The following is a 25,878-nucleotide window of genomic DNA, read 5'->3' as shown; positions in this document are numbered from 1 at the left end:
CCCCCCGGCCTGGCCCACCCCCTCCCTGGGAAGTGCCCCCAGGGCAGAGGGGCCTCACTCTCCTCTGGGAACCATCTTACACTGTGCAGGCTGGGGAAGGCGCTGAGAATTGACCTGAGGCGCCTCGGTGACATGGTGACGCTAGTGAGAGCAGTTTTTCTCCTGGACTCTCCCTTCACCTCCCTGCCACACTCCTTCCCCCCATCAGCGGGTTCTGTCTGCTTTCCCTAAAACACAGACTCTGGATCTGCCTACCTCCCTCCTCCATCACTGCCACAGACTGAGGCACCATCACGACCCTGGGCCTCGACCCCAGCAACAACCTGACCTCTTTTAGTCCATCCTAAGCATGGCAGCATGAGTGATGTCTTTAAATCATGCATCAGATCATGAATCTCACTGCTTGAAAACCTCCCATAAAATCGAAGCTTATACAATCTCCTCTCTGACTCCATCTACCATGTGCTCTTCCCTCACCAAATTCTAGCTTTCTCACCATCCCTCAAACACAGCAAGTGCATTCTTGCCTCAGGGCCTCTGCCCTTGCTGCTCCCTCCACCTGGAATGCTCTTGCCCAGATCTGCACGTGTTTTATTGTTTTCCTCTCATTGATCATTTCCCGATCGTTTATTTCTTATTCTGTGAGAACAGGGATCTATTAAGCGGTGCTCACTAAAAGTCTACTGAACAAACAGCAAAGTGAGGAGTAGCAGTCCACGGCAAAGGGCTGAGTGGTGAGTGCGAGGTGAGGATAAGGAAGGACCTGGATTAGTTCTGAACCTGAGGGCACTGCTGCCCAAAAGGGGCACTCGTTTCCCCCTCCCCTGCCTGCCAAATTCCACTCTATCCCTGAGGTGAGCATCTGAGCCTCCAGGAGGGCCCCTCCCTGCAGCACGTGGAACTCCACCCTGCCATCTAACAGAAAGGGGCCCCTCGGCAGTGGACACCCTTGAGCAGTGCCCTAGACACAGTGTGGAGAATTTGAGGGTTACTCGCTCTCAAGAGGGACGATTGGGATAATTGAGACCCAGGCTCCCACCCAGACTCTACTGCCCACCAGCCCTGCTCCCTGGGGCAAGTCCCTTAAGCTTTCAGGGTCTCAGTGTCCCATCTGTAGGGCAAGCAGCCTGGTTCCTGTTTTGCCACTGTTTGACCCCAATGGTTGTGATGACCAAGCTGAGAATGGCTGTGAAGGCACCCTAGACACATATTGTCTTTCCCAGCTGGGACAAACCCACAGGGCTGAGCAGCCCAGGCGAGGTAAGGAGTGCTGAAGAGGGAGGCCCCAGGCCAGCAGACAAGTGGCCTAGGCAAGAGGACGCAGGAGACATCTTAGGACACTGACTGGGGGGGAGAAGTGCCAAAGAATATCCGTGTGTGTGCGTGTGTGCGCGCGCACAATGTGGGGAGAGGGAGAGAGAAATGGGGCGGAGGGCAACACCTACTACCATAATAAGCCCACCCCTAGTGTTTAAGGATGTTAGATACTCTTCTAAGCACTTGACCTATATCACTTCATTTCATCCTCACAACAAGCCAGTGAAGAAGTTACTATAATTTCCATTGTACAGATGAGAACACTGAGGCTCAGAAAGGTGAAGTGACTTACCCCATAGTTACCCAGCTCATAAGTGTTTTGGGATTTAGCTCCAGGTCTGTATGACCCAAATGCTGTGTTTTCTCCAGCACGTGCTGAGCTGCCGGCCCCCTATAGAGTTTGTCCATGAGGAAAATAAGGCTCAGAGAGGTGACTTACTCAAAGTCACACAGGCAGTAAATGGCAGAATCAGGATCAGAATCCAGCCTGTCTGCCTCCAAAGCAAATGTTTCCACAACACCAGGCCAAGATCTCCCTCTCTAACCCCCTCCAACCAACCCCCAACCCCAGCAGACAGGCTCACAGTGCTGGGCTCTAGGGTGCTCCTCTCCCTCCTCTCAGCCTGGATCACTGGCAGAGCGGGGTCCTGGGAGAGCTGCTGTGGACGTTCCCAGCCAGCAGTGAATCACTAAGGGCAAGCCCCATTCTGGAGACATGTGCATCCCACGGGGGAATTAGACCTTAACCCAAAGGAATGTGGCTGTGATGGCGGAATTTCAGGCAGCTGAGGGTGGGGGTGGGGGTCCCTCGCGTCTTACCACCCATGAAGAAGGCTGGCTGCGGAGCTCCTTGGAGGGAGGTGGGTGCCACCCCCCCCATCCCCGCCCCTAGAGATGGGCAGGCTATCTGGTGCGGTGGGACGGGAAGACTCACGCCAGGCCAGGGTCAGAGGGCAGTAGCAGACCAGATTCAAATCCCGAATTGCCCTTGACTAGCTGTGTGTTCCCTGCTCAAGTGCTGGCCTTTTAGCGCTTGTTTTCCCATCTGTCAAATGGGAACGCCTGCCTCGCCCTTCGCGGGAAAGATCCGCTGAGCTAGGAGCCTTGGAGACTTCTGGAGTCAACCCTGGCTCCACGCGCAAAGCAGGGGGCGGTGGCGGGAGGGGACTGTTGAAGTTCCGCGTCTCGATGGACTAGACCCAGCCCAGCTCCGCGCCGGGTGCTCGAGAGGGGCGCGGGACCGCCGGTTCCCCGAGGGGGCCGGCCAGCCTCGCCCGCTGGGCGGCTCCTACCTGGCTCAGCGCGGCCGCCGCTCCTCTCCCGGGCAGCCCCGGCACATTTTGCGCAAACCTGCCCTCCCCGTCCCACCCCGCGCCAGACCCCGGGGTCACGGCCCGAGGAGGCGCACGGCCGCTCCACCGCCCCACGGGAACCGGACCCGGGATCCCGCCGACCCGCCCCACCACGCCCCCCCCCTCGGCCCAGCCGCGGGGTCCTAGCGCCGGGCCGGCACGCCCCCGTGTGACTCGGTTTATCCGGAACCCGCGAGGGGGTGAAGCTTTTTCTTGACGCTGAAACCCGGACTGGGAAGGGGCGGGTCGAAGTGGGCGGGATGAAAGGGCGGGGATGGAGAGGGGTCGCTAAGGAAGCGCTGTGCCAGCCAGGCCGCCCCGGGCCGCCGCACGTGCAGTTCGTGGCCCCGCGGGGTCCAGGGCGGCGGGTGGCTCTAGCAGCCGCGGGTCCGCAGAGGAAATCCGGCCTGGCCCCGATTTCCCCCGCTGTCGCCGCCGCACTTAGCCGGGGAAACAGGAGAGGTGACACGGCGGGGCTGAACGCGGAAGGAAATGACCCTTCGCTGGCCCTGGGGTGGCCACAGAGGGGGTTCCCCACACCGAAGCCGTCCCATCTGGTGAGTCCAGGCAGGTCACTTCTTCTCTCTAGACTGTGCTCTAGTGTCCAGACTCTTCCTCCTTCATCATCTCCTGGGCCCTTAAGCAGCCCTGTGAAAAGGTCCCATCAAACCCCCCAGAATTCAGGTGGAGAAACAAGCTATGGATGGGGTCATCGAGTATAAATAAAAATCACTTGTCTGGGACTAGTAAGGTCCCCATTTATATTTAGGGAAACCGAGTCTCAGAGAGGTTAAATAGCCTATCCAAAGTCACACAGAATATAAGAGACAGGGATTTCCCCCAAGTCTGTCCACAAAGCTAAGCCCCGCCCAAACTGGGTACACTTTTCCAGCACTATGTTAGTCAGGTTGTCTTTGAGTGCTGTGCAAAAAGTAGCACGGTGGTATTATTGTCTTTTACGTGGAAGGTTGAGGCGCATATTCCCCAAAACCACGTCCTCTTCTAGATGCCTTGGCCCTGCCAGATCACAGCTACCCTGCCCTGCCCTGCTGGGTGTGGACCTGAGGAGGGGGAGCCTAGGAGAGGAGGGTCACAGCTGTCCTTCAGGCCCTGGTTCCAAGGGTAGAAGAGAATTCCTCCTCCAAAATGTTTCTCTTCCGTGATGGTCACCAGCCCTGACAGCAGTACAGCATGTCCCATTTTACCGGTGGGAAAGTGACCACCCAAAGCTTTGTGGTAAATCAAGATGAAGCTAGACTTAGAAGCTGGGTTCCCTGAATTCTATATAGATGGCAGCTGCATTTCCTTCCTCCCATCTGGCTGACTGTGGGGACAGGCCTGGGGAGATGGGGACAGCTCAGAGAAGACAATCTGTGACAGCTAGGAGGGCAGGGTGGGGGTGGGGCAGGGCCTAACCTAAACTCAGAGGAGGAGATCAGGGAAAGCTTTCCTAAGGAGGGACCTGAGCTGCTATGAGGGCATAGGTAGGAAAGGTCACAGGACCTGGGAAGGGTGTCCACACCTTTCTCTCCCTCCCAGCCACCGGGAACCTCAGATCTATGCTGAGGGAGGGCCCAGCTGGTCATCGCAACGCCCTCTCCCCACCTCGCCGGCTTTAGTCCTCATCTGGTCAAATGGAACCTCAGTTTCCCCATCTGTAAAATGGGAAAGGTAGTAGCTTCTTCTCGGGTTGGTGCCCAAACTAAGAATAACGGACTTAGCCTGGGGGCTGTACCCAGTGGGTGTTAGGCAACTTCTGGCTGTCTTTATTGTGGCGATTAATGATGACTCTGCCACACCCTGTGGGCTTCCTTTTCCAGATCCTTGTCCAAGGGGCCAAATGTCCAGGAAGTGCTTCGCAGCAGCCCTGCAGCATGGGCAGAACATGGCTGAGTTGGACTCAGGCAATTCCTGGGCTCTCCCACCTGACCTGCTCCCCCCACATCCAGCGCCACCTCACCCTTCTCTGAGGTGCTGTGGGCAGAAACCGCTGGGCTGGCGCAGAGCTCTGGCTGGGGCTGGGTTAGGGCTGGGCTGGGGCTATGGCGGGCTCGGGGGAGAGCGACCTGCCTCCCACACACCCCCAAACGCTGCGGTTGTGGTTAGTCAGTTCACAGGGGTCCACTTCACTCAGTGCCTGGATGGGGCTCCCCAAGAGTTGGAGACAGATGGGCAGCCAAGCGTGCCTACCCGCTGCAGATGCCTCCTGGGACTGGGGGCTGAAATCGGGAACCCCACGTGCTCAACGCCCCTTCCTTCACCTTTTCACTTCTTCAGCATTCGTGGGACTTTTGGCAGTTTGCTTGATCTTTCTGACCTCAGTTTGCTGATCTGCAAAGTGAGACTAATAATAACACCTGACGTTCTGGCTTGTCGTGAAGCCCAAATTGCAGCAACGTGTGTAAATACCTGGTCGGGGGCCTGGCCTGTGGTTCTTGCCCAGGAAACACGACCTTGCTTCCCTGGCAGGTCCCGGAATCAAAACATACAGGACCTACCCTTGTGGAGCTCCCAGACCAGATGGGAGGCAGATGAGAACATAGGACGATGGAGTCCAGAAAACTCAAAGGCCAAGTCCCGGAGCCGGAGCTGGCTATGAAGAGGGAGGAGAGGTGAGATCTGAGGAGGGTTGGATTATGCCTGGTAGCCATGTGGAGGGTGGCTTTCTTTTAAAGGCCAACTTTCCATCCAATGTTGCTTAGCGCCTGCTCGCACCCCTCCAGCAATGGGGCGTTCTCCTGGACAGCTCATCGATGGGAGGCTCATATTCACTGTGTTGGTATTTTTGCGGAAACGCTTCTGTACCCTCATGCATCTGTCAGTGAAGATAGGAGACACATCTTTTCCTGTGTCTTCAGGACTACCATTCTGAGATGAGAAAACCCTCCCAGGCACGAAGACAGGCTCAAGGCTCCCTGCGGGGGGGTTTCTTAGGCCAGGCTGATAACCAAGGGTCCCAAGTAGGAGTGAGTGCCCAGGAAGGCAATGATGTGCACATCCCATCTGACCTCGGACAAGTCGCTAAACCTCTCTGAGCCTTGCTGGCCTCATCTAACTGTAGAAATGGTGTGGGAAGGACCATGGCACCCTGGACCCCCAACTTAGTTTCTGCTGCTCTTTTTACTGAATGCCCACTGTGGGCCAATCCTTTATCTCATGTGGCAAATCAGGATAAAGATAGCCACAGACAGCCTCAGGTGTCTTTAGTCTCAATTACTGACTAAGAAACTGAGGCTCAGCGAGGTTAAGTAACTGGCCCAAGTCACACAGCTTGGGAGCCAGGAATTGAACCTGGGTCTCCAGACTCGCAGACTCCCAGACCAGATCTCAGTGCAGGGATGTGGCTCTCCTCACTCCCTGCCCCTGCCCAGCACCTCTGTGGGCCCCCAGGGAGTCAGGGAGTTTCCTCATCAGCCCCTTTGGGGGCCCTGCCTTCTGTGGCAAAACCCTGGGTTCCCCAGTTCTTCTCCTGCCCACCCTCCCATGCTCCCTAGGGCAGCTAGGTTTAGACCAAACCAGCTATGGGCCACCTCCCAGAGGGACAGTAGGATAGGAGAGAAAATGCTTGGTGTCAGCTGTAGGGAGTTTGTGAGCCAAAAAGCCACCTAGGGTGCTTGGGAAACAAACGCTGATAAAGAGACAGGTGGTGTTTCCTTTCTTCTGAGGACTAGCTTACGTGTTTAATGGGTATAATGAGGGCTGCAGGACCGGGCATGGTGCCAGGTAGTTTACTTGCACTGTCTTCTCACAGCCACCCGGCTAAAGGGGGCTATTGTTCCCCCCCTTTTACAGAAGAGGGACCGAGGCTCAGGGATCCTGTGACTTGCCCACAGTCACACAGCTGATAGAGCGGGGCACGGCAGCCCTTCCCACCGAGTCCTTAGACTCCAAGGCCCTCATGCATGTGGCCAGCGACGGGCTTGGCTGGTTTCTGCTCTCAGCTGGGGGCACGAGACACCCCTTCCCTGGGCGCTCGAAGCCATCAATGTGGGGGGAGCGGGTGCTGTGTACCCCTTGGCCACCACACGGGAGGCTCTTGGCTCTGAGTCTGGTTAGTGAGACCTGGGGCTGAGGAGTCTGGAGGCTCCCGGAGGCCCCAAGGGAGAGGGGAGGATGTTAGGTGAGAAACTTCGAGACTGGGTGAAGAGGGAGGGCAGGATCAGAAGCGTCTCCACAGCTTGACTGTGCTGCTCCATGGACCGTGAAACCACAGCCCTCTGCAGGCCTCAGGCTGCTGGGAACCTGAGGGTTTGTCCCCTTGAGCCACACAACTTTTTCATCTGTTTTAACCATCTGAAGCTTAAACCCCATGAATCCTTTTCTCGATGATCCAGGGTTATCAGGATGGGCCTTGGTTAGGGTCTGTGATGTCATAAATGTCACGTCCAAATGAACACATCAGCAACAGAACCGAGCCGGGGTGAGATAGCTGCACACACACGAGTGCCCCCGAAGGCAGCGTTAATTAGAGGCGAGGCTGCTGTGGGGTGGCTTCCCGTCCCCGCCAGGGAGCTGGGTGCCCTTGGGCAAGTCATTCCCCCTTGGCAGCCTTGATTTCTCATCTGTCAAATGGGGACAGTCATTCTGTCGACTTCAGGGGGGTGTTGAGAGGATGACATTGTAGAAAGCTGAATGGAATGGGGACTGGGTCAAAATGACTGACATGGCCTTCCTCACATGAAAGCCTGTGACTCAGTGGTAGACTGAAGGGACCTGTGGGCAGAGGGAGCGCCCAGTGATGGGAGACAATGTCTCGGCGGGGGCTGAGTCAGAGGGACCATAGCGCTGTGGGCTCAGGACCCAGGGCAGAGGTGGGTCCCAGGCCCTTCGGGGGAAGGGCTGTGACCCAGATAGGACAACCCATGGTGGGGGGCCGCTGCCTCTAGGGGTTCCCTGGAGGTCCCTTGCCAAATTCCCAACCCTTCCAGACTTTGGGATCCCCACTGTGCTGGGCTCCCGCAGGCTATAGGCTCCTGTCTCCCTCCAGGTGGTCAAAGCCCCAAGGCCTGGCAGAACGTCCAGAAACTGGCTCGCCTGTACCCAGCCGATTCCCACAGATAATGGTCACCTGCTGAAGTTTCAGACACTCCTTCTTGCCTCCTCTACTTCCACTCCCGGAAGGACAGCAGATTCTAGGCCCCGAGAGCACGAGGTCACACGTGGGGGATTTCCCCAGCCGCCACCCTGCTTTCCTTCACTTGCCTCACGTGAGGGACTCCCAGTTCACAGAGCAATCTTTTCGGAGGCCCAGTTCCTCTCAAACTTTAGAGGGTATCAGAATCCCTGAGGGCTTGTGAAGACATACTGCCAGGCCCTACCCCCGAGAGTCTGGTTCAGTAGGTCTGAGGCGGGGCCCAGGACCTGCATCTTGAGCCACCTCGCGGTGGTACTGATGCTGCCAGTCCGCAGGCGCCCTTTGAAAAGCGCTGCACCTGCGAGGGCGTGGGGCGGCCAGGCTCCGTGGTCCTTACGTGGTGAAATGGAGGTAACACCTGCCCCTCCCCACTGAGTTGCCAAAATGAAGGGATGAAATATGAAGGTTATGGTTAACGGGATTATGAATCTTTCTTACCATGAGTGAAATTCTGAGACCAGTGTGAGGCCTCTGTACTTTTAAGTTGAGAAGGGGATGGGCTGGCCCAGGCAGCTTTCTAGTGCAACTTTCATGTTGTAATCCATTTAATCCTACAACACTCAGTGAGGTAGATATTATTATTATTATTATCTCCATCTTACAGATGACATATGAGGAAACCCAGAGAGGTTAGGTAATTAACTCAAGTATGCACAGCCAGTATGGATGAGTCCAGGCAGTGGGGCTCCAATGCCTCCCCACTTAATACTCTACTGTATTGTCACATGATGGAGCATTAATTAGCTGAAAAAGCAAGTAATCTAGGATTTTTAAAATTTATCATGACATCCCCTGTGTGTAGAGTTGTATTTTCCCCCCTCTCGGGTGGAGTGAGGAGGGACCTGAGGAGGACAGAACCGAGGAAGAGAAGCAGCCCAGATTTCAGAGAGGGACTCACCTGGGTTCCCGTCCTCACTGTGCTGCCCACTGCTGTGGGACTTTGGGCTGGTGGCCTCACCTCTCTGAACTCATTCCATCTCTAAAGTGGAGCAAAGATGGACGGACAACCGGGGCTGTTAGGAGAGTGAGCTCGTTGGTGTCAAGTGGCGCTTACCCAGTCCGTGGCGCTCACCCAGTCTGTGTCAGTGCTTGTGATTCCTGGCCAGGCGTTGTTTTCTTTTGGGGGGCAGCAGCTCTATTTTCTTCATGCTCGTTTAGTTCAGGGCAGGAGTGAAGTGATTCAGGGAGCTTCCCTTTTTGGTGCTTAAGGGGTATGGGGAGAGGACTTGCCTAAAATGTAGCTGTGGCTGCCCTTCAGGAGCAGTGAGGGGGGCAGCATTCCCATCCTGCAAGGGGACAGGTGGAGCCCCCAGAGGTTGGGCGGAAGCCTGGCCACACCCAGTTCTCACTGGGACGGTCCTCTTCAGTACAGTTCACAGTGGTCCCTTCTTGTTCTACTCACATTGCCTTCCTCCTCATGACCATAGGGCCTTCCTAGAATTCATAAAGTACTGACCCTTGGGGGGAATCTGAGGCTTGAGGGGGGCACTAACTAGCTCAGGTCACACAGCTAGGAGATGGTGAAGTTGGGACTGGAACTCTGCCCCTTCTGCTGTGTTGGGCTCTCACACCTCCCTCCATGACATCTCTCCTCACACACACGCTCCCCCCACAGACACAGTCACCTGCAAAAGCACACTCTCCCGCCAGCACACGCAGCACACACACATACACACAGCCTTCATATACACCGTCAAAGACAACACAGGACACACAGGGCCACAACTCAGGAAAACAGGAGGCATGCATCCACCTCACATGTCAAACAGGTATACACATGGTCCACACACATCTCAGTCATTTCAGAGACACCCTCAAAAGTCACCTAGCCACCACACACAGACACACCCCCCCAAATTCAACTCTTGTATATCCACTATGCATGCACACACCACAAGCGTGCACACTGAACATACATGATGTGTACACAGTGTATATATCTCCCATGCAAACGCCAGTCACAAACACTCCATACGCATTGCCCACAGACACACTTCATAACCCAAATATACAGCGAAGACTTAAAATACCCAGGCTCCCAAAAGCAGTGCACACCCACAGGACACAGTGCACAGAGAAACACACCATCTGTGTGTGTACCATCTGTGTGTGTGGACACACTCATGGGAGCAAGGCTATCTCGAATTGCGCGTGAAGCTGATTTTCTCAGAAGCAGACCACACACAAGTCGAGTGGCTCCCACTAGAGCTAATTCCCTGGGGTGTGAAAGGGAAGAAGGGGAAAGGGCTCAGTTAGACTGTCGTGGCGTCCCGGGGATTCAGTGATTCATCCCTATGGGTGCTGTGGGCTCAGAACCCCAGGAACTTGGAGGCTGGGCTGGGGGTCCGGAATGCAGAGGGCTGGATCCTGTCCCCCAGGGAGTGGACGCCCTGCCCTGTCCCCAAAGCCAGCCCCTCTCTCTAGGTCTGGAAGCTTGGAGATGGGTATTCAGCCTTACAGACTCCTGCCCTCTGACCTCTTCTGGGCTGTGTGATTTCTTCCTTCTTGCCTTCCCTACCCAGGGAGTAGGAGACCTGGGTTTGAGGCCTGAACCAGACCCAAAAGCCAACCTCACCTCTGCCTGCATCAGGGCCCACCTGGCCTCCTAGGGGATAGGCTGTGCTTTCTGCTGGCGGTGGCCACCTCTTGGGAAGGTTTCAGGGCAGCCCCTCTCCCTGTAGGTTCTCCCGTCAGCATAGACATGCCCCTATTTCACAACTCCCTTCCAGACCTCCCAGGTGCCCTGCCAGCCACTGCCCACCCACCCTCTTGTCTCCTCCTGGCCAGGCCTGTCAAGGCTGTTGCCTGCTCTTGTGACCTCCATTTCCCAGCCCCATCATTCCACCCAGCTCACCCCCGGCCTCCACGTCCGGAACTGCTATGGACAGACACTCTTCCGTCTCCAGCTCGCTTGGTCACTTGACGGCTTTCTTCAGAGCTGCCTGCTCCCGTGGCTCCTTGTGGCACCCTCTCCTGGTCCTCTTCCCACCTCTCCATCACCTCCTCCTGCATCCTTTTCTGGCCCCTCATCTTCCTCTTCATCCTCCTGATCTTTAAATGGGTCTCCCTCCCCCTTGGCCTTGCTCATTTCTCTCTTCACCTTCCTCTCAGGAGAGCTTCCTGCCCCGAGATCTCCCTTTCCTGTTCATCCATCCAGCCATTCATCTTCCACGTGGCAGCCAGATGGAGTCTCTCTAAAACACAGATTTGACCAGGCCACTCCCCTGCTTAAAACTCTTTGATGGCCTTGGGGGTCCAAGCACATGTCACATTTCCCATTTTCCTGTCTCTCACTCTCACAGGGGCCAGAGTCCCTATCAAGCGCCACACGCATCCTCCATCGTCTCCTCTCTCCTTTCCGGATCTGTCCCAACTGTGCAGTCATCTGTCAGACTCCCTCTCCTCACCTCTCTCCTCTTCCCTCTGCCTCTCCCTTCCCATCTCTCTGCTCTATCTCTGTCTCTGTCTCCGTTTAGAGTTGCCAGAGGGGAGGGCTGTACCAACTAGCTTGTGGGGCTCGATACAAAAAGAAAAGAAATAAAAGCTAAGCCCTCTGACTGAAAAGGCTCTTCATGTCCACGCTACAGAAGTCCAGAGGCCAAGAGAGGGGAGATGGTGGCCGCAGAAGTGAGAAACCCACCCTCCTTTGGGCTGCCCACAAGGGGAGCCGTGAAGACATCCTCCCCAGTGCCTTAACCAGCCCTTTAAAAGGCTCCTGGATGGTCAGAGTTAATTCACTCTCCCAGTGTCTCACTCGCACTGCAGGTTCCGACCTTGACCTCTGTCCACAGCACACTCGGACGTCTGCCCCATTCGGCTCTTCCATCCACCAACCGGACACCTGGCTGTTGGCCTTGGCTTCACCCCGGGCCCCAGCCGCACCTGCCTGCCCCTCCGGACCTCACCCCGGAACTCACCGCATTCCCTTTAGCTGATCTCACCCTGCGGCTGGTGACCGAGGCTGTCACTGTGCCTGCGTCACTTTTTTCCATGCAGTGTGAGGCTGTGGCTGACAAGGCAGCCAGGATGGCGTGCGTGGCGGGGTCTTTGGAGTCGAGGTCCAGTTCCACCCCTGGTTTACTGGGTGACCTTGGACCGAGTCGCGGTGGCTTCATTGAAGATACAGGGAGAATGTGTCTACCCTGCCTGACGGTAGTGAGGACTGAAATGCAGGTACTCCACCCACCTCAGGTCCTCCTTTTCAGTGAAATGAAGACCTTCCCATGGGCTGCCTGCAGAGGGAGCCTTGCAGACCTCCTGCCCAGCGCCTGGAAGGCCTGAATCAGCCCTTTAAAAGGCTCCTGGGCCTTTGATCAATCCTGTAGTTGCTCTTTGGGTATCTACCAATGAAGCAGGAAGCTGAGGCTGGGTGCTGGTTGACTGGGGGCAGCAGGGGCTGATGGGGAAGGGGAGGGGGAAGAGGGGGTAGCTGCCGGGGAGGGACCTGGGAGGGAGAACTGAGGTTCATGAAGCTTGGCTGCATGATGGGTGATGACGTACTCTCTTCTCTGGCTCCCAGCAAATCTCCAGCAAACTCCAAATTTCTTACTGCTGCACTGGGAGGTTGGACCTGGTTTTAGGGCTCTATCAAGTACTGAGTGTAGGCTCAAGGCAGACACACAGGGAGAACAAAGCCTGCACCCCCAACCTAGCTTCGCCCAGGCCATGGGCCTAATGACGACTCACTGGATATTCTGGTGTTCCTCAGGCTGGAAGTGTTCTGCATCTGGACACAGTGGTGACAGGCCAAGGTTACCTAGTCTCCAGACCACTGGTCCCAGGTCTTGGGGGTTTATTATAACTACTAATAGGAAGTCTTTTACAATAAAAATCCTCTAGGTTGAAACTGGGGGTCTGAGCAATTTGAGAGGACAAGACAGGGCTGGGCATGGGGGTGGGAAAGGCTGGGTGTCAGGGGAGATGGTGGGAGGGTCTGTTGGCAGGAGCTCCATGACGGGCCCTGGCCGTCAGCAGTGGGGGAGTGCTAAGGAGGGAAGCAACATGGCAAGGGCTGTGCTGCAGGCAGACTCGAGCTGGCACGGGCCAGAGGGAATAGAGGCCGGAGAGTGGCACAGAGGCCAGGCTGTTGTTGAGGACGCAGATGATGGGACCTAGACCAAGGCAGAGACTGTCATGGTGGGTGGGACAGACTCGGGGATTAATTATGGGGGTGAGGGAAAGGGTCATGGAAGGACAGGAAAAAGAGGGTGGTCACCCCCGGTTCTGGGCAGGGACAGAGCAGAGTACAGTCAGGGTGACCTGTGGCTCATTGGGGAGATGCTTGGCAGGCAGCCAGGTGCTGAGCTGGAGCCCAGAAGGAAGGTCTAAGTCAGCAGTGCAAGAGAACTCCAACCTCACTCTCATCTGTGTGTGGGGACCATTGCCCCTGCCTCCCCGGAGAGGGTGTGGTAGGCTGCCTGAGCCAGCGTCCAGGAGAGCCCTGGATAAGGTTAGCATCACCTAGGTGTTATTTAATAGGAAATGCAGATGGCTGGAGACTGGACAGACCTCTGACAGATGCTGACTTGGGCCAGGCCTTTCTGATGGTGACAGACGCTGAGATCTGTCGTCCGCTCGCTGCCCATGGGTCGTCAGGGAGATTCCCCAGGCAAGGCTCCCCTGTGGGGTGGGGCCCCCGCCTATCGCTCTGCCCAGCACCATCCTCCCTCCCTGGCTGGATGGCTGAGCCCGGGGAGCCTGACAGCCTGGGGAGGGGCCAGGAATCTTGGGGTTCCTGGAGGGGCTCTGGTTCTTTCGAGAACAGCTTGCCTGCCCCCTGGTGGACTTCTGAAGAGTCTCAAGGACTCTGGGAAACCTCTGGGAAAGGAACCTTGGAGATTTATTTAGTCACCACGCCCACCCCCACCCTCCACCCCCGGTCCATGTCCTGATGGGGAGGCTGGAGCCCCAAGCAGGAGCGGTTTCTACAAGCAAGTCCAGGGGCAGAGCCGGGACAAGAGACAGCATGGCTGGCCCTCTGGAAAGTACCGGGATTTTCATCCCACAGCCCCAGGTGAACTCAGCGGCAGTAGTGGTGAAGGCACCCGTTTCCTAGGGCTGCGAGGACCACTCCCTGAGACAGTGCACACACAACATGCTGAGTACGGGTGAGGCCCTTCCCTCCTGCTCTAGTCACTTCACCTCTCCTTGTAAGAGTGTAGACTTAGCTCTAAAGTCTTTGAGCAAATCTGGATTTTCACACAGGTGCATTTCCTTAAAGCGAGATTCACCTGCCACCACGGTGGCCTTCCCCACCTCCCCTGCCCTGTTACATTTCTTCTCCCATCGAAGTCACAGAAAGAGGGCTTCGACTCATTCCTGCCCTCAGGAAGCCCCCAGTCTGCAGGGACAGGGCTCAGTGCCCAGGGGTCTGAGAGGGCAGAGGAGGTGCCCCTCCTGCAATACGCAGGGGTGGAAGGGAGGGTTTCAGGGAAGGCTTCCTGGAGGAAGTGACAAAGGAGCAGAGGCAAGGAGGGTGAGGAGGAGTTGGCCAGAAGGAGTGGGAAGCAGAGGGGCTGGGGAAGAGCACTCAGTCTAGTGCAGGGGTTGGAGGTGAGAGCATCCATAGCAGCAGGATGGGTGGTGGGGAGGAGAGACAGGGCAGCCATGGGAGCCACGGACTGACACACTGCCCGCACCTCCCTGGCATGCAGGATCCCAGCTAAGCATTAGACTAAGCAAGCCTAGATGCAGATACAGCAGAGGAGAAACTAGGCAGGACACTCAGGAGCTGGCATTGCAGGAGGGGAGATGGTTCATCGGAACCTCTGGGTTAACTAGTTCATTGGCTTATTCACTCATCAATTCAACCTCCCAGTGCACGCCTCTTCCTGGGCATTGGACGAAAGGAATGAACTAGATAAGGTTCCTACTGACACGTGTGGGTCAGGCAAGGCAACTACTAATTACATACAGAGGGAGGTTGGGAAAGGGTTTTAGGAGGAGGTGGCTTTTTATTTATTTATGTTTAAATTTTTATTTATTTATTTTTTTGGCTGCGTTGGGTCTTCATTGCTGCACACGGGCTTTCTCTAGTTGCAGCAAGTGGGGGCTACTCTTCGTTGCGGTGCGCAGGGTTCTCATTGTGGTGGCTTCTCTTGTGGTGGAGCACAGGCTCTAGGCACATGGGCTTCAGTAGTTGTGGCATGCAGGCTCAGTAGTTGTGGCACACGGGCTCAGTTGCTTTGTGGCATGTGGGATCTTCCCGGACCAGGGCTGGAACCCGTGTCCCCTGCATCGGCAGGCGGATTCTTAACCACTGAAAGGAGGTGGCTTTTTAGATGGACATTGAAGGATGTGTAGGAGTTCACCGAATGTTGAAAAAGTTGAAAAGGTCATGTAGGTAGAGAAAACAACAAGAATAAGTTGTGGCATCATGAAGGGTATGGGGGAGAGTAAGAAGTCTGACAAGGCCGGAGAGTTGGGAGTACAGGAAACAGATGAGGTGAAGACAGCATGAGCAGAGCCTTGAATGCCAGGCTAAAATGTTCATTGTTTCCAAGGAGACCATCCCAAATTGTGCCTACCTGAAGGACCCGAACCAAACAACTCCAGATCACCAGGGCCTGCGAGGACCTTCCAGGGCCCCGTGGCCCCATCTGCCATATCGAGAACCCGAGCCCCCAGAGATGCCAGGAGTGTCCCATTGCTGGGAACCGACCTCCAGGGACAGGAGGATAGCCCCGGGTGGGTGGGGGAGGGGAGGGGACTTCATGGGGACCAGCTGGCACTGATTCATCATGAAACTCATGACTTGGGGCCCCGTCTCTGGGGTTCCACACGAGCATATGCACGGAAGCCCCACGCAAATGCTAGGCCGTTGCTCACGAGGGAGGGGCCAGCCCCGAGAGTCTCCTCAGCTTAATGAGGAAGGTTCTGTCCTCACCTCGTTCACAGAAAAACAAAACTTTTGTGTCCCTGAGGCCACCCCCTCTGGGGTGCTGCTATTTCTGTGGGCTTCTATAGCTCTGTGCAGCCACCTCGGATCAGGAGATAGACAGAGACCGGCATGGACAGGTCACTTCACCCCTCTGAGCCTCTGTTTTCTCTTCTAGAAAGTGGGCAAAGCCCTCCTGTCCCAGCGGGTGGCGGTGGTTGAGATAGTATCGTGGGAGCTCCAGGCACAGGGCCTGGCCCATAGCAGGCAGCAGGCAAATGTAAAATAAACGAGCCCCAAAGCCTCTGGGGGAAGAGGAAACCGGCCCAGCCCCAGGAGGGGACACAACACAAGAGCCAGACAGGCACTGGCTGTCCTCCTGGGTGACCTCACCCTCAACTGATGGGGGAAGGTTGGGGAGAGGTGAAGACCCCAGTGTATGGGGTCTGTTCATATGCAGTGTGTTGGCTTTGGCAATAGAGTTTCTCCCTGGAACCCCCAGCTTCTGCCCAGGGGGGTCTGAGCCGAGGCCTCTGAGAACAGAGCTGCCTCAGCCCTTCTCAGCATGGGCAGCTCAGTGCCAGGGGCTACTCTCCCCTCACTACCATTCTGGAGGGCTCAAGAGCAAGGAGCCAGGTCAGATCCAGGCACAGCCTGACATATACCCACACGTTCACAAGGTATGCACTGCGACACACACCACACACACAGACCCACATTATGGGCGCAGACACGAATATCAGAAGATCTGCCGCTGCTCCCAGACTTTGGTGCCCAGACAGACACACCTGGACACATAACATACACAGTTAAGGCAGCAGACATGCAGACACACCGCTGCACACACACACATCGATGCACATATACACAGAGGCACAGCACACGCACAGACATCCACAGACAAGCACACACGTGCAGATGGAGTCACGTGCAAGGGAACACGGCCACCTGTCTGCTCAGGGTCCTCTGAACGCTGACATCCACGCAACGTCCACGAAGCCACCCAGGTCTGTTTACACACGTGCACCCTCAGTCACGGCTGCTGCACACTCTCCTCGGGGACACATGCTTTCAAAGCGTTGCCTCCTTTGACCCGACAGCATCCCCATAAGGCAGGTGGGGCAGGGCGCTGGTCCCCATTGTGCAGTGAGGAGCTGAGGGCTTAGAGGGGCCCACAGACCAGTTCCTGGGAGGAAAGCAGAATGGAATCCTGCTTGGAAGTCTGGTCTTGTGTCTGCCTGCTCCTGGGCCTCCATTTACCACCTGTGTGCCCATGGATACGTACAGAGCCTCACGCCCAGGGGGACTTCATGGCCATTAGACCAAAAGATCCTTTTACAGATGAAGAGGCTGAGGCCCAGAGAGAAAATCCACAGGCCCTATGTGGGCTACACAGAGTTCACTGGAGGAACCAGGGCCACGCTTCTGGCCTCCACGCCACAGGGGCACCACACGTGCAGACACCATCACGCACAGAACCGTGGGCACATCCCACAGATGCACCCTCCCTTCTTAGCCCTCCTGCAGGCCTGCTTGGGGCCAGTTGTGGTGTTTCCAGTCCTTTCCATTCATTTTCACAACGACCTGGGAGGTAAGGGTGACCGGTCCCATTTTGCATTTGAGGAAATTGAGGAATAAAAAGCTTAAGCCCAAAGTTGTGCAGGTTGGGATGGCCGGGGCATCTTCCAAAGTAGAGTGCAACACTTTCTACCACACAGCAGCTCGTGGCTCCACACACGTCGCCCACATCCTTCTCACATCTACACACACATATACACAAACACACACACACACACACACACACAGCACAGCCCCCAGCAGAACATTCTCCCCACGACACCCAGTTCAGTTTTAGTGCCAGCTCCCCCCTCCCAAGGGGTCTTTTGAAGAAGGACGAGTTTGTTTAGGGCTTAACCTGCCCCCTGGCCCCCGCCCTCTCCCCTCAGTCAAGGAAATGAATTCCACGTGTGCCTGGTCTGTCTGCTCTGAAATCAGCCTAGGGGGTTTGGAAAGTACACTTTGATGTTGGAAGCTAGTTTAATGAGTTGGATGTGGGGTTTTTTTTTTTTTTTTCCTGTAAGACAGAAGCCTCATTTTCCTAAGAACCCAGGAATTATGACTCCCCTCCCAACCCCTCCCCTTAGATTCTGGGAGCCCAAGACCCGGACTCCCTACACAGTGCTCACAGATGCCCAAGAGGTTAGGCCAGCTCAGGGAGGAGAGGCGGGGAAGGAGTTAGCTTGTGCTGAACGTTTGCCGTGCGCTGAAGCCCTCTGTCAGGAACAAGCCTCACGTGGGCCCGCTCCACACCCATCTTAGAGACGACAAAACAGAGGCTCTGAGAAGTGGTGTAACGTGAGCAGGTGGTCCCGTGGCTCCTGGAGCCCTCGACTGCCTGGCTCCAGCTCCTGGTCCCCGTCTTGCTTCTGCCCAGGGCAGCTGTGCCACTCAGGACAAATGACCTCCTCCCTTGGGGCCTGGGCACCTTGGCTGTACGATGGGGATGGTGTTCTCAATGGAAGGGATAGTGAGCTCTATAACAAGCTCTCAGAGTCAGAACCATTTGTCCAGAACAAAGCGCTCTGGGAAAGGAGAGAATATTTCTATTTTTATTGTCTCTGTGTCAGGAGGCAAGTTTACCTGTAGGATTCACACAGGAACGCATCAATTACTATCACTCTAGAGCACAAATTAACAAGTGCCCTGTCGGCCGCCAGGGAGCTCCCAAGGGAGTTCTTTGTGGGAAGTGGAGCAGGGAGAGGGCTTGGGGGCGTCCAGACACAGGAGCCTCTGGGCTCGACATTGCTCCGTCCCTCTCCTCAGGGCCTGGCCGAGGCCCTACCCAAGCTCCAAGGCCCTTCACTACTCTGGTGGGCTTTGGCAAAGGCCACCTTGATTTCTTGGTTTATGAGGTCCTGCCAGGTGTCCCTAGGGGAAAAGGACAATCAAGAATAATAAACCTGGGCTTCCCTGGTGGCACAGTGGTTGTGAGTCCGCCTGCCGATGCAGGGGACGTGGGTTTGTGCCCCGGTCCGGGAAGATCCCACATGCCGCGGGGCGGCTGGGCCCATGAGCCATGGCCGCTGGGCCTGCGCGTCCGGAGCCTGTGCTCCGCAACGGGAGAGGCCACAACAGTGAGAGGCCCGCATACTGCAAAAAAAAATCAGGTTATAGCACACAGTTCAAGTAAAAATTTGGTAACTGCCTCATAAACCCAAGTCCAAGACAAGTTCCCATCCAGCTGGCCCTTCCTGCAGGGATTCTGTGTGTCTGCCTGCATATCTGTCTGTGTTTCTGTGGGTCTACCTGTGACCTCATCTCCACGCAAACGGAGGGGCATGTGGTAGTGTTTCCACGTTTGTATGTATCTGATGCCCATGCCAGGAGGAGTGTGTGTATGCGTTTGCAGGTGCACTTGGGTGCTTGGGCCCCTGTGTGCCCACCTGCTGGATCTGAGCCCGTGGGCCTAGGTGGGTGTGGGATTCTTCCCTGCTGCCTAGAGGCCTGGGAGGCTCCCAGGTCAGGTGGAGCTCACTGGGGCTAATCTCCGCTCTCTTCCCTCCCTGAGTCAAGAAGATGAAAATGTTGCTGGCACTTTCTAACGTTTCGGGCCTGGAGTGGAAACGTCATCAGCTGAGATAGCTCAGGATGACGAATGCCTGCCAGACCTGCTGGTTCCCACTCCTAGGACGGGGTGGGTTGGAGCAGGGCTGGGAGCTCACCTCCCTGGGTGCCTGCCACTGGCAGACCCGCAGGCATATTGGCCAGCCAGACTCTCCTGGGGAAAGTTCCATAAATGCATCAGCAAGAAATATCAGGGAGAACCAAGTGCTACAGTGACACAGTGTTGGGAGATGGGATGGCGGCTGCAGCAGGGCTCCATCTAGAGTGTGTGATGAGAGTCGCCCCGTGAAGGAAGCAGCGACAGAGCTGAGGCCTGCAGGATAGGGAGGGACCAGGCCAGGGGACAGCGAGAGCCAAGGTCCTGAGGTGGGAAGCTCGGTGTGTCTTGAGGAGCAGCAGGGAGGCCCCGAGGAGGTGACTCACGGCAGAAGGTGCTGGAAAGCTGAGCCCGAGGGGCAGGCCCAGGCCGGACAGAGCGGGACCTCAGAGGCAGCACGAAAGGGTTCAGGTAGGAAGACCCCGAGGGTGTGAAACATGGAGCTTCCACGTGAAACGTGTTTGTGTTTTAGTGAAAGAGTGCTCTGGCTGCCGGGCAGAGATGGATGAGGGGAAATGGCGAGAGCCCCACGGTGACCGGGCTGGTGGGGGAGGATGATGGAGAAGTCATCAGCTTCGGGCTGTGATGGAAGCAGAGCTCCAGGACTTGCTGAGGACTCCAGGACCGTCCAGCTTTCTGACTGAGGGTGGCGAGGCCACCCACAAGAAGAGAACTCTGGCCAGGCTGCCAAAGAACTATTGAGGGGGTCTAGGGCTGAGGCCCAGGAGGGGTGTCATCAGCGTCAGAATAGGAAGGGATGCCCTGGGGAGGGGCCCTGTGCAGCCCCAGCAAGGAAGAGTTGGGGAAAGGAGGAGAGCTGCCGGGGAGCCCTGGAGGGAGGAGTTGGAGATGGGGAAGCACAGCCAGGGCGCCGAGGAGGCCTTGGAGAACCTTTCTAGGAAGAGGGAGGCCGGGGAAATGTTACCATGCAATCAGGCTGGTAACTAAAACTGCCCACAGAGCTGGTGACATGGGTAGAGGGCACCGGTGACCTCATAGAGCCTTCTGGGTGAGTGGTGGTGGAAGTCAGGCTGCGAGGGCTGGCAGGAGAGGAAGATGAGGAAGTGCAGTCAGCGTCGGCAGACGGGCCTTCTGAGAAGGCTGGCTGCCCACGGAGGCAGAAGTGGGGTGGAGGCCCGACGGCTGTGAGGTCAGAGGACGGCAGCTGGAGTAGAGGACCCAGAGGGACTGAACAGGGTGAGAGGGCCGCAGATGCTCTCCTGGGGGTGAGTGTGCTGGGGCTGCTGTGGCCCACAGGAAGGCCAGGGAGGTCAGGGACCTGCCCCACATCACACAGCCAGTCCTGAGCCCGGTCCTCTCCCGGCAAACCGTCTGCAAAGTTGAAGGACCCAGGGCTGTCTGGGGGGCCTTTCTGTGAACACAAGCTGGTTTTGCACCCAGGAATCTGGAGTGTCCTTATTAAAAGGGTGCGTCTGTGTGCGTGCTGTACCCTGAGGGTTTCTCCATATGCCCATCCATCCCCCTCCTCCTCCCTAGCTCGCTGGACCCCAGTGTGTGTCAGGGAGGGCACTCAGGGATGAAGATGAACGGCACTGCCTGCCCCCAGGCACTGCTCTGCCCGGGTTCCCTGGGGTCCTGAGGCCTGGGGGCAGCCTGATAGCTGGGGGGCAGGGATGCTCTGACGGCCCTCAGCTCCTGTCCATATCGATCCTTCCAGTTGGAGGACGCGCAGCCTAGGCTGCTTTAGTGCTGGTCTTTTCCCAGGAAGCCCATGTGTGCCCCACACATTTCTGGTCTTTGAGAGATGGCAGGGGGCTATCCTGGAATTGCTGCGAGGAGTCAGTTGGAAGTTCTAATGAAGAAAAGATCCTGGGCAGGAAGCTCTGATGTGGTCGTGCTGTGGGCCCCTGATGGGGCTCTGTCCATCCCCAGGCCAGCCACCCACTGGTGGAATGAGCCCGTGGGGCCCTGTGGGCCCCTGGGCTGCCTCATTTCTAGGAAACTAATTCTTAGCTATGGGCAGGACCTGCGCCCTGTGGCCCCCTGTGGACCGCCCGGTGCTCGAGTGGAAGAGAGTGAGGAACAGCACATTGCAGTAAAATGTTCTTACTTCCCCCGCTCCCCCATCTCACCTGGGTTGCCCTCAGCAAGGGACATGGGGTCGCAAAGGACAGAGGACAAAGGAAAGAGCGCAACTGCAGGGCAGGCACCAGCTCTGAGAATCTGCTTCTTTTGGCCCCTAAAACATGAGGGCCTTTGATCTGTAAATTCCTCGTCTAAGGAAATTGTCTGCAGTCAAATGCTCTACCACTGAGCTATACCCGCCGCGGAAATAGTCTGAATGGTGACAAACGCCCAGTGATATTTATCAACGTATCACCTGTAACGGGCTCAGAATGGGAAGACTCTACATGCTGAGTGACAAGAGGGAGGGGAGGTTGAGCTAATCACGGCCGCCACATGTTGCAATCCTGATGCTGTAACTACAAGTGTGAGTAAATGATACCCAGGGCGCTCAGGACATTGAGTGGAGGGCACAGACCAGAATGAGAAGTTATGGAGGCAGCATGATCTCATCCATGACCTAGACATCAGAAACAGGCTGGCAGGAACCAGCTAACCAGTTTAGCTAACCACTGTTAGCTAAAGTGCTAACAGTGGCTGTCTCTCAGGAGTGGAAAGATGGAGATTATTTAATCATTAAAGAATTCTGTATTTTCCAAGTTATCCCCGCTAGGCAGGTAATACCTTTGTAATCAGAAAAATAACAAGTATCAAATTTCAAACAACAGAGGCCAAGCTTTGGGGGAAATTCCACTTACTCATCCGGGGTTTGATGTCCAGAGGTGTGGGGAGGGGTCTGGGGAAGCCCGCCTTCCCCACCAGCCAGTAGGTCTCCTTGAAGCCCCTCCCCTGGAAGAGAGAGGAAAAGAGTTGAACAAACCTTCTCAAGCAGAGAGCCAGGGCAGAGACACGATTCCCACAGCTGGGAGGAAAGCAGCCTAGAGCCTGGAGGCAGATTATCTGGGTCCAAATCCTGGCTCTGTCACTTCTAGCTGTGTGACTTTGGTCAACATACTTCACCTCTCTGTGCCTCAGTTTCCTGAATACCTCATAGAGTTGTGAGGATTAAATGAATTAATATTTATCCGTTAGAGAAATAAATAAATAATGAATCATGAGTTCTATAACCAGCAGTCATGGAATGCTAAGATCCCAGGATTCTGTGATTTGTGATCTTCCCAAACTGTTGAAGGATACAGTGGTCTCCCCTGGGATGGGGGTGCAGCTACCTGGGGGGTCAGGATGGGCTGCCCTAGAAGTTTCACATGCCACCTGGACCAGGGATGGGTGTTGCCCCTTGGATCCCTCAGGTCAGCCCAAGAACCTGAGGTTGGCATACTGCCCTCCCGACTCCCACTCTGCATCCCCTTCTGTCATCAGAATCCTCTGTTCCTTAGGACATCTAGTGCCTACTCCCCGAAACAAGACACACCTGCCCTTACTCCACTCGCCCATAACTTCAGCCTCCAAAGCAAAGGATTCTGCTTACACTGGCCCTCACAGACTGTGCGACTTTGGACAAGTTACTGCTCCTCTCTGAGCTGTTGCTCTGACATTTCACCGCTTAATGAAGTGAGTCCCGTGGAGCCCCCCACGGGAGTCCCCCAATTTCTGGGGCCCAGTCGCAACCCTGGGCCTTTAAATGCCCCAGCTGCTCCAGTCACTCCAGTAGGCCTGGCTCTAGCTGAGGAATTGGGGAAATGAAAGGGGGTGGGGTAGGAAGAAAAGTCATTCATAGGGTGGTACCATTACCTTACTGAACGTTAACATTAAAAAAAAGAATGCAGACGTGACAGACCAATTTCTGCCTTTGAGGGCTGATGGGCAGGTACAACCCAACATCACACTGACAACATCAGAGGGCCAGCTGTGGGACTGGTGGGTGCACAGAGAAGGCATGACAGCTATTTCTGGGGGGGAGGAAGAAGACGGATATTCCTGGGTCAGGGCAGGCTTCAGTGAGAGCTAAGGTCTGTGCTAGGGTTCTGAAGGATGAGTAGGAGCCCAACAGTGCTATGGAGAAGGCACAGGCTTTGGAGCCACCAGACCTAGGACTCAGCTGTGTGACGTTGGGTAAGTCTCTTTGCCTCTCTAATTTAATTTCCTCAAATGTAAAATGGGGACATGGATCCTCCTTTCATTATTTCTGTGGTAATAAATATGTTACTATCTGTGGTGCACCAGCGTGCTGCCCAGGCAGGTCATCAAGGGAAGTAACTTCTCTGCCCCGGCCCTTCTCCTTATGAGGAGCCAAATGAGGGAGGGGATCCCCGGAAGGAATGTTTCCTTAGAATTTGGGGAGCGAGGAGGACATCAAAGGTGATCAGCTCCCAGGCCGGCATTTCCTTTAGCTATGTCAGTCAGATGAGAATCTCTCCTGCTGCCCACAGAAACTGGACCTCTGGAGACATTTCCCATCAATCCCAGGAAAGAAAGTCTCTCACCTTTAGCTCAGTCTGGCCTCTGGGATCAATTTTGTAGCCTTCATCCAGGCTGAGCAGTGTCTGGGCAGTGCTTATGCAGACATGAATTCTGTATGCTGAGAAGAAAGGTGGTAGTCAAGTTACCACCTGGTGACAGCATACCCGGTGTTCGGTAAAATCATTAAGAGCCTGTAACAGCCCCAGTTCCAGCCAGTCATACACACAACTCTGATTCATGCAATACCTTTTGCCTGGCCCTCTTGTCCCCCTAGTAGATTGCTGGGCACTAAAGTGGAGGTCTCAAGGGAAAGGAAACTACATGGATTGATTGTTAAGGAGAACTCAAGATGAAGTCAGAACTCTAGGAACATAATCTCTACTTGTAGGGAAGTCTTTGAAGGCTGAGCCAGTGCAGATAAGCAGTTATTTTTCTTTTAAGGGCAGGGCTCCCCTCTAGGGCCATAAATCTGATTAAGCAGGATACGTACTGAGCGACATTAGGGAGCACACAATCTGTGCAGCCAGGAGCAAAGGCTCAGTTTTTTCAGCTGCTCTAGCCAGGCCATCAGAGAGGCTCCTGCTGCCGGCAAGGGTCTAAAACGGCATATTTTTTTTAATTGAAAGGGGTCTCCTCATTGGAAAGATGGGGAAACCAAGACCTAGAGGAAGAGCATTTCGCTCAAGGACACTAAGCACACTGGACCCAGTCAGGGTGAGGACCCAGGTTTCCTGCCTCTGGAGTCGTTGTTTTCCCTGCAAATTCTCTCATGAGATCATCACAAAAGCCCTGTGCAAAGTTAAAAGAGCCAGTGACATACATCATCTCCTTCTAGTTGTTTTACTGATAACTAGGGTACGCTGCCACCAGGCGGTGATTTGGTTACTAAGCACTGTTTCAAACAGCCAGGCTGCAGGGATCATTGAGAGAGTCCTTCCCTGGGCTTCCCTAGGATAGAAATATGAGACACTCATGTATGCCTGTAAACTCCATCCGGGATGCGGTGTTAACTGTGTCCCCAGAGAGGCAGTACTGAGACATGGTGAGACCCACAACCCCCGCCATGCAGGGCTCTGAAACTCAGATGTGCCCAGTGAGCTCCGGCAGGTCCTGGACCGAAGAGAAGTCTCTACAACACTCTTGTCCCCCCAGTTCTCCCCAAACTGCTGTCCCCACCCCACATCTTGGGCTCCAGCTGGGGGGTGAGGATGAAGCTGTATGGAATCTCCAAGAACACCCAGAGAGGAGATGACTTCTATGCCAGGCTCTGGGCTGGGGGTAGGGGGGCACAGATAAATTGGAACCAGGCTCTGCTCTTAGGGTGCTCCCAGCCTGGTGGGGAGATATGTATAAACACTAATCAGTGTTGTGAAGAGGGAAGCACCAGGGCTGTGCCAGCCCAGAAAGAAGACTCTGACCCAGCCCAGAGGACTTCCTGGAGGAGGCAGTACCTAAACTGTGTCTTGAAGGATGAGAGAATGAGTCGGCAGGGAACAGCAGGTGCAAAGGCACAGAGGCACAGAGCCCACATGCCTGTGGGAAACTGCAAGTGGCTGGGTATAGACAGAATACAAAGTGGAAAGTGGTGGGAGATGTGGCTGGAGAGAATAGCAAGGGCCTTGGAGGCTATGAGGGGGGTGGGGAGCTTGGACTTTATCCCACAGGTGAAGTTATGGAGGGAGGAAGGGGTGAGGGCACGAGAAGGATATTCTATAGTAGAGACCCTGAGGTCTCTCCTAGTCCCCTCCCAGCAAACATTGAGTTGTCTGCATGACCACAGAAGGTCTCTGTTCTGCCTCTTCCATCAGACTGTCAGCTCCTCAGCATGGACTTAGATGACCTTGACAGATGCTGAGATAAAAAAATATATACGTATGAATCTGAGCATCACAGATTCTTTGATTTATGACATCTTAGAACCTTAAAATAATAGAAGAAAAAAAGAATTGTAAAAATTTTCTATTATGGATTTTTAGAATCTCAGGATTCCAGAAGCACACCATTGGGGTTGCCCCAGCCAGCGTCCCAGGCA

General features: G+C 55.4%; 2 protein-coding genes across 3 annotated transcripts in view; both read right to left on the bottom strand.

Moving 5' to 3' along the window:
- Positions 1–2,734, bottom strand: part of LRRC32 (leucine rich repeat containing 32) — a 13,474-nt gene extending 10,740 nt beyond the window's left edge. For both annotated transcript variants that reach the window (XM_024757513.1, XM_024757512.1), the window contains exon 1: positions 2,610–2,734. The gene's annotated coding sequence lies outside the window, so the exon portion shown is untranslated. The remainder of the gene's footprint in view (positions 1–2,609) is intronic.
- Positions 2,735–2,957: 223 nt separating this feature from the next.
- The window catches only part of LOC112408003 (olfactory guanylyl cyclase GC-D-like), a 45,157-nt gene continuing 22,236 nt past the window's right edge, over positions 2,958–25,878 (bottom strand). The window contains 4 exon segments of the mRNA XM_024757501.1: positions 2,958–3,109; positions 22,184–22,274; positions 23,870–23,964; positions 24,821–24,917. Coding sequence (XP_024613269.1) covers positions 2,958–3,109; positions 22,184–22,274; positions 23,870–23,964; positions 24,821–24,917 — 435 coding nt within the window.

This window comes from Neophocaena asiaeorientalis, unplaced genomic scaffold, assembly GCF_003031525.2.
Source record: "Neophocaena asiaeorientalis asiaeorientalis breed wild unplaced genomic scaffold, Neophocaena_asiaeorientalis_V1.1 scaffold481, whole genome shotgun sequence".
NCBI lineage: Eukaryota > Metazoa > Chordata > Mammalia > Artiodactyla > Phocoenidae > Neophocaena > Neophocaena asiaeorientalis.
Note: the sequence above shows the minus strand (reverse complement) of the source record. Positions and strands in the feature narration are given on the sequence as shown.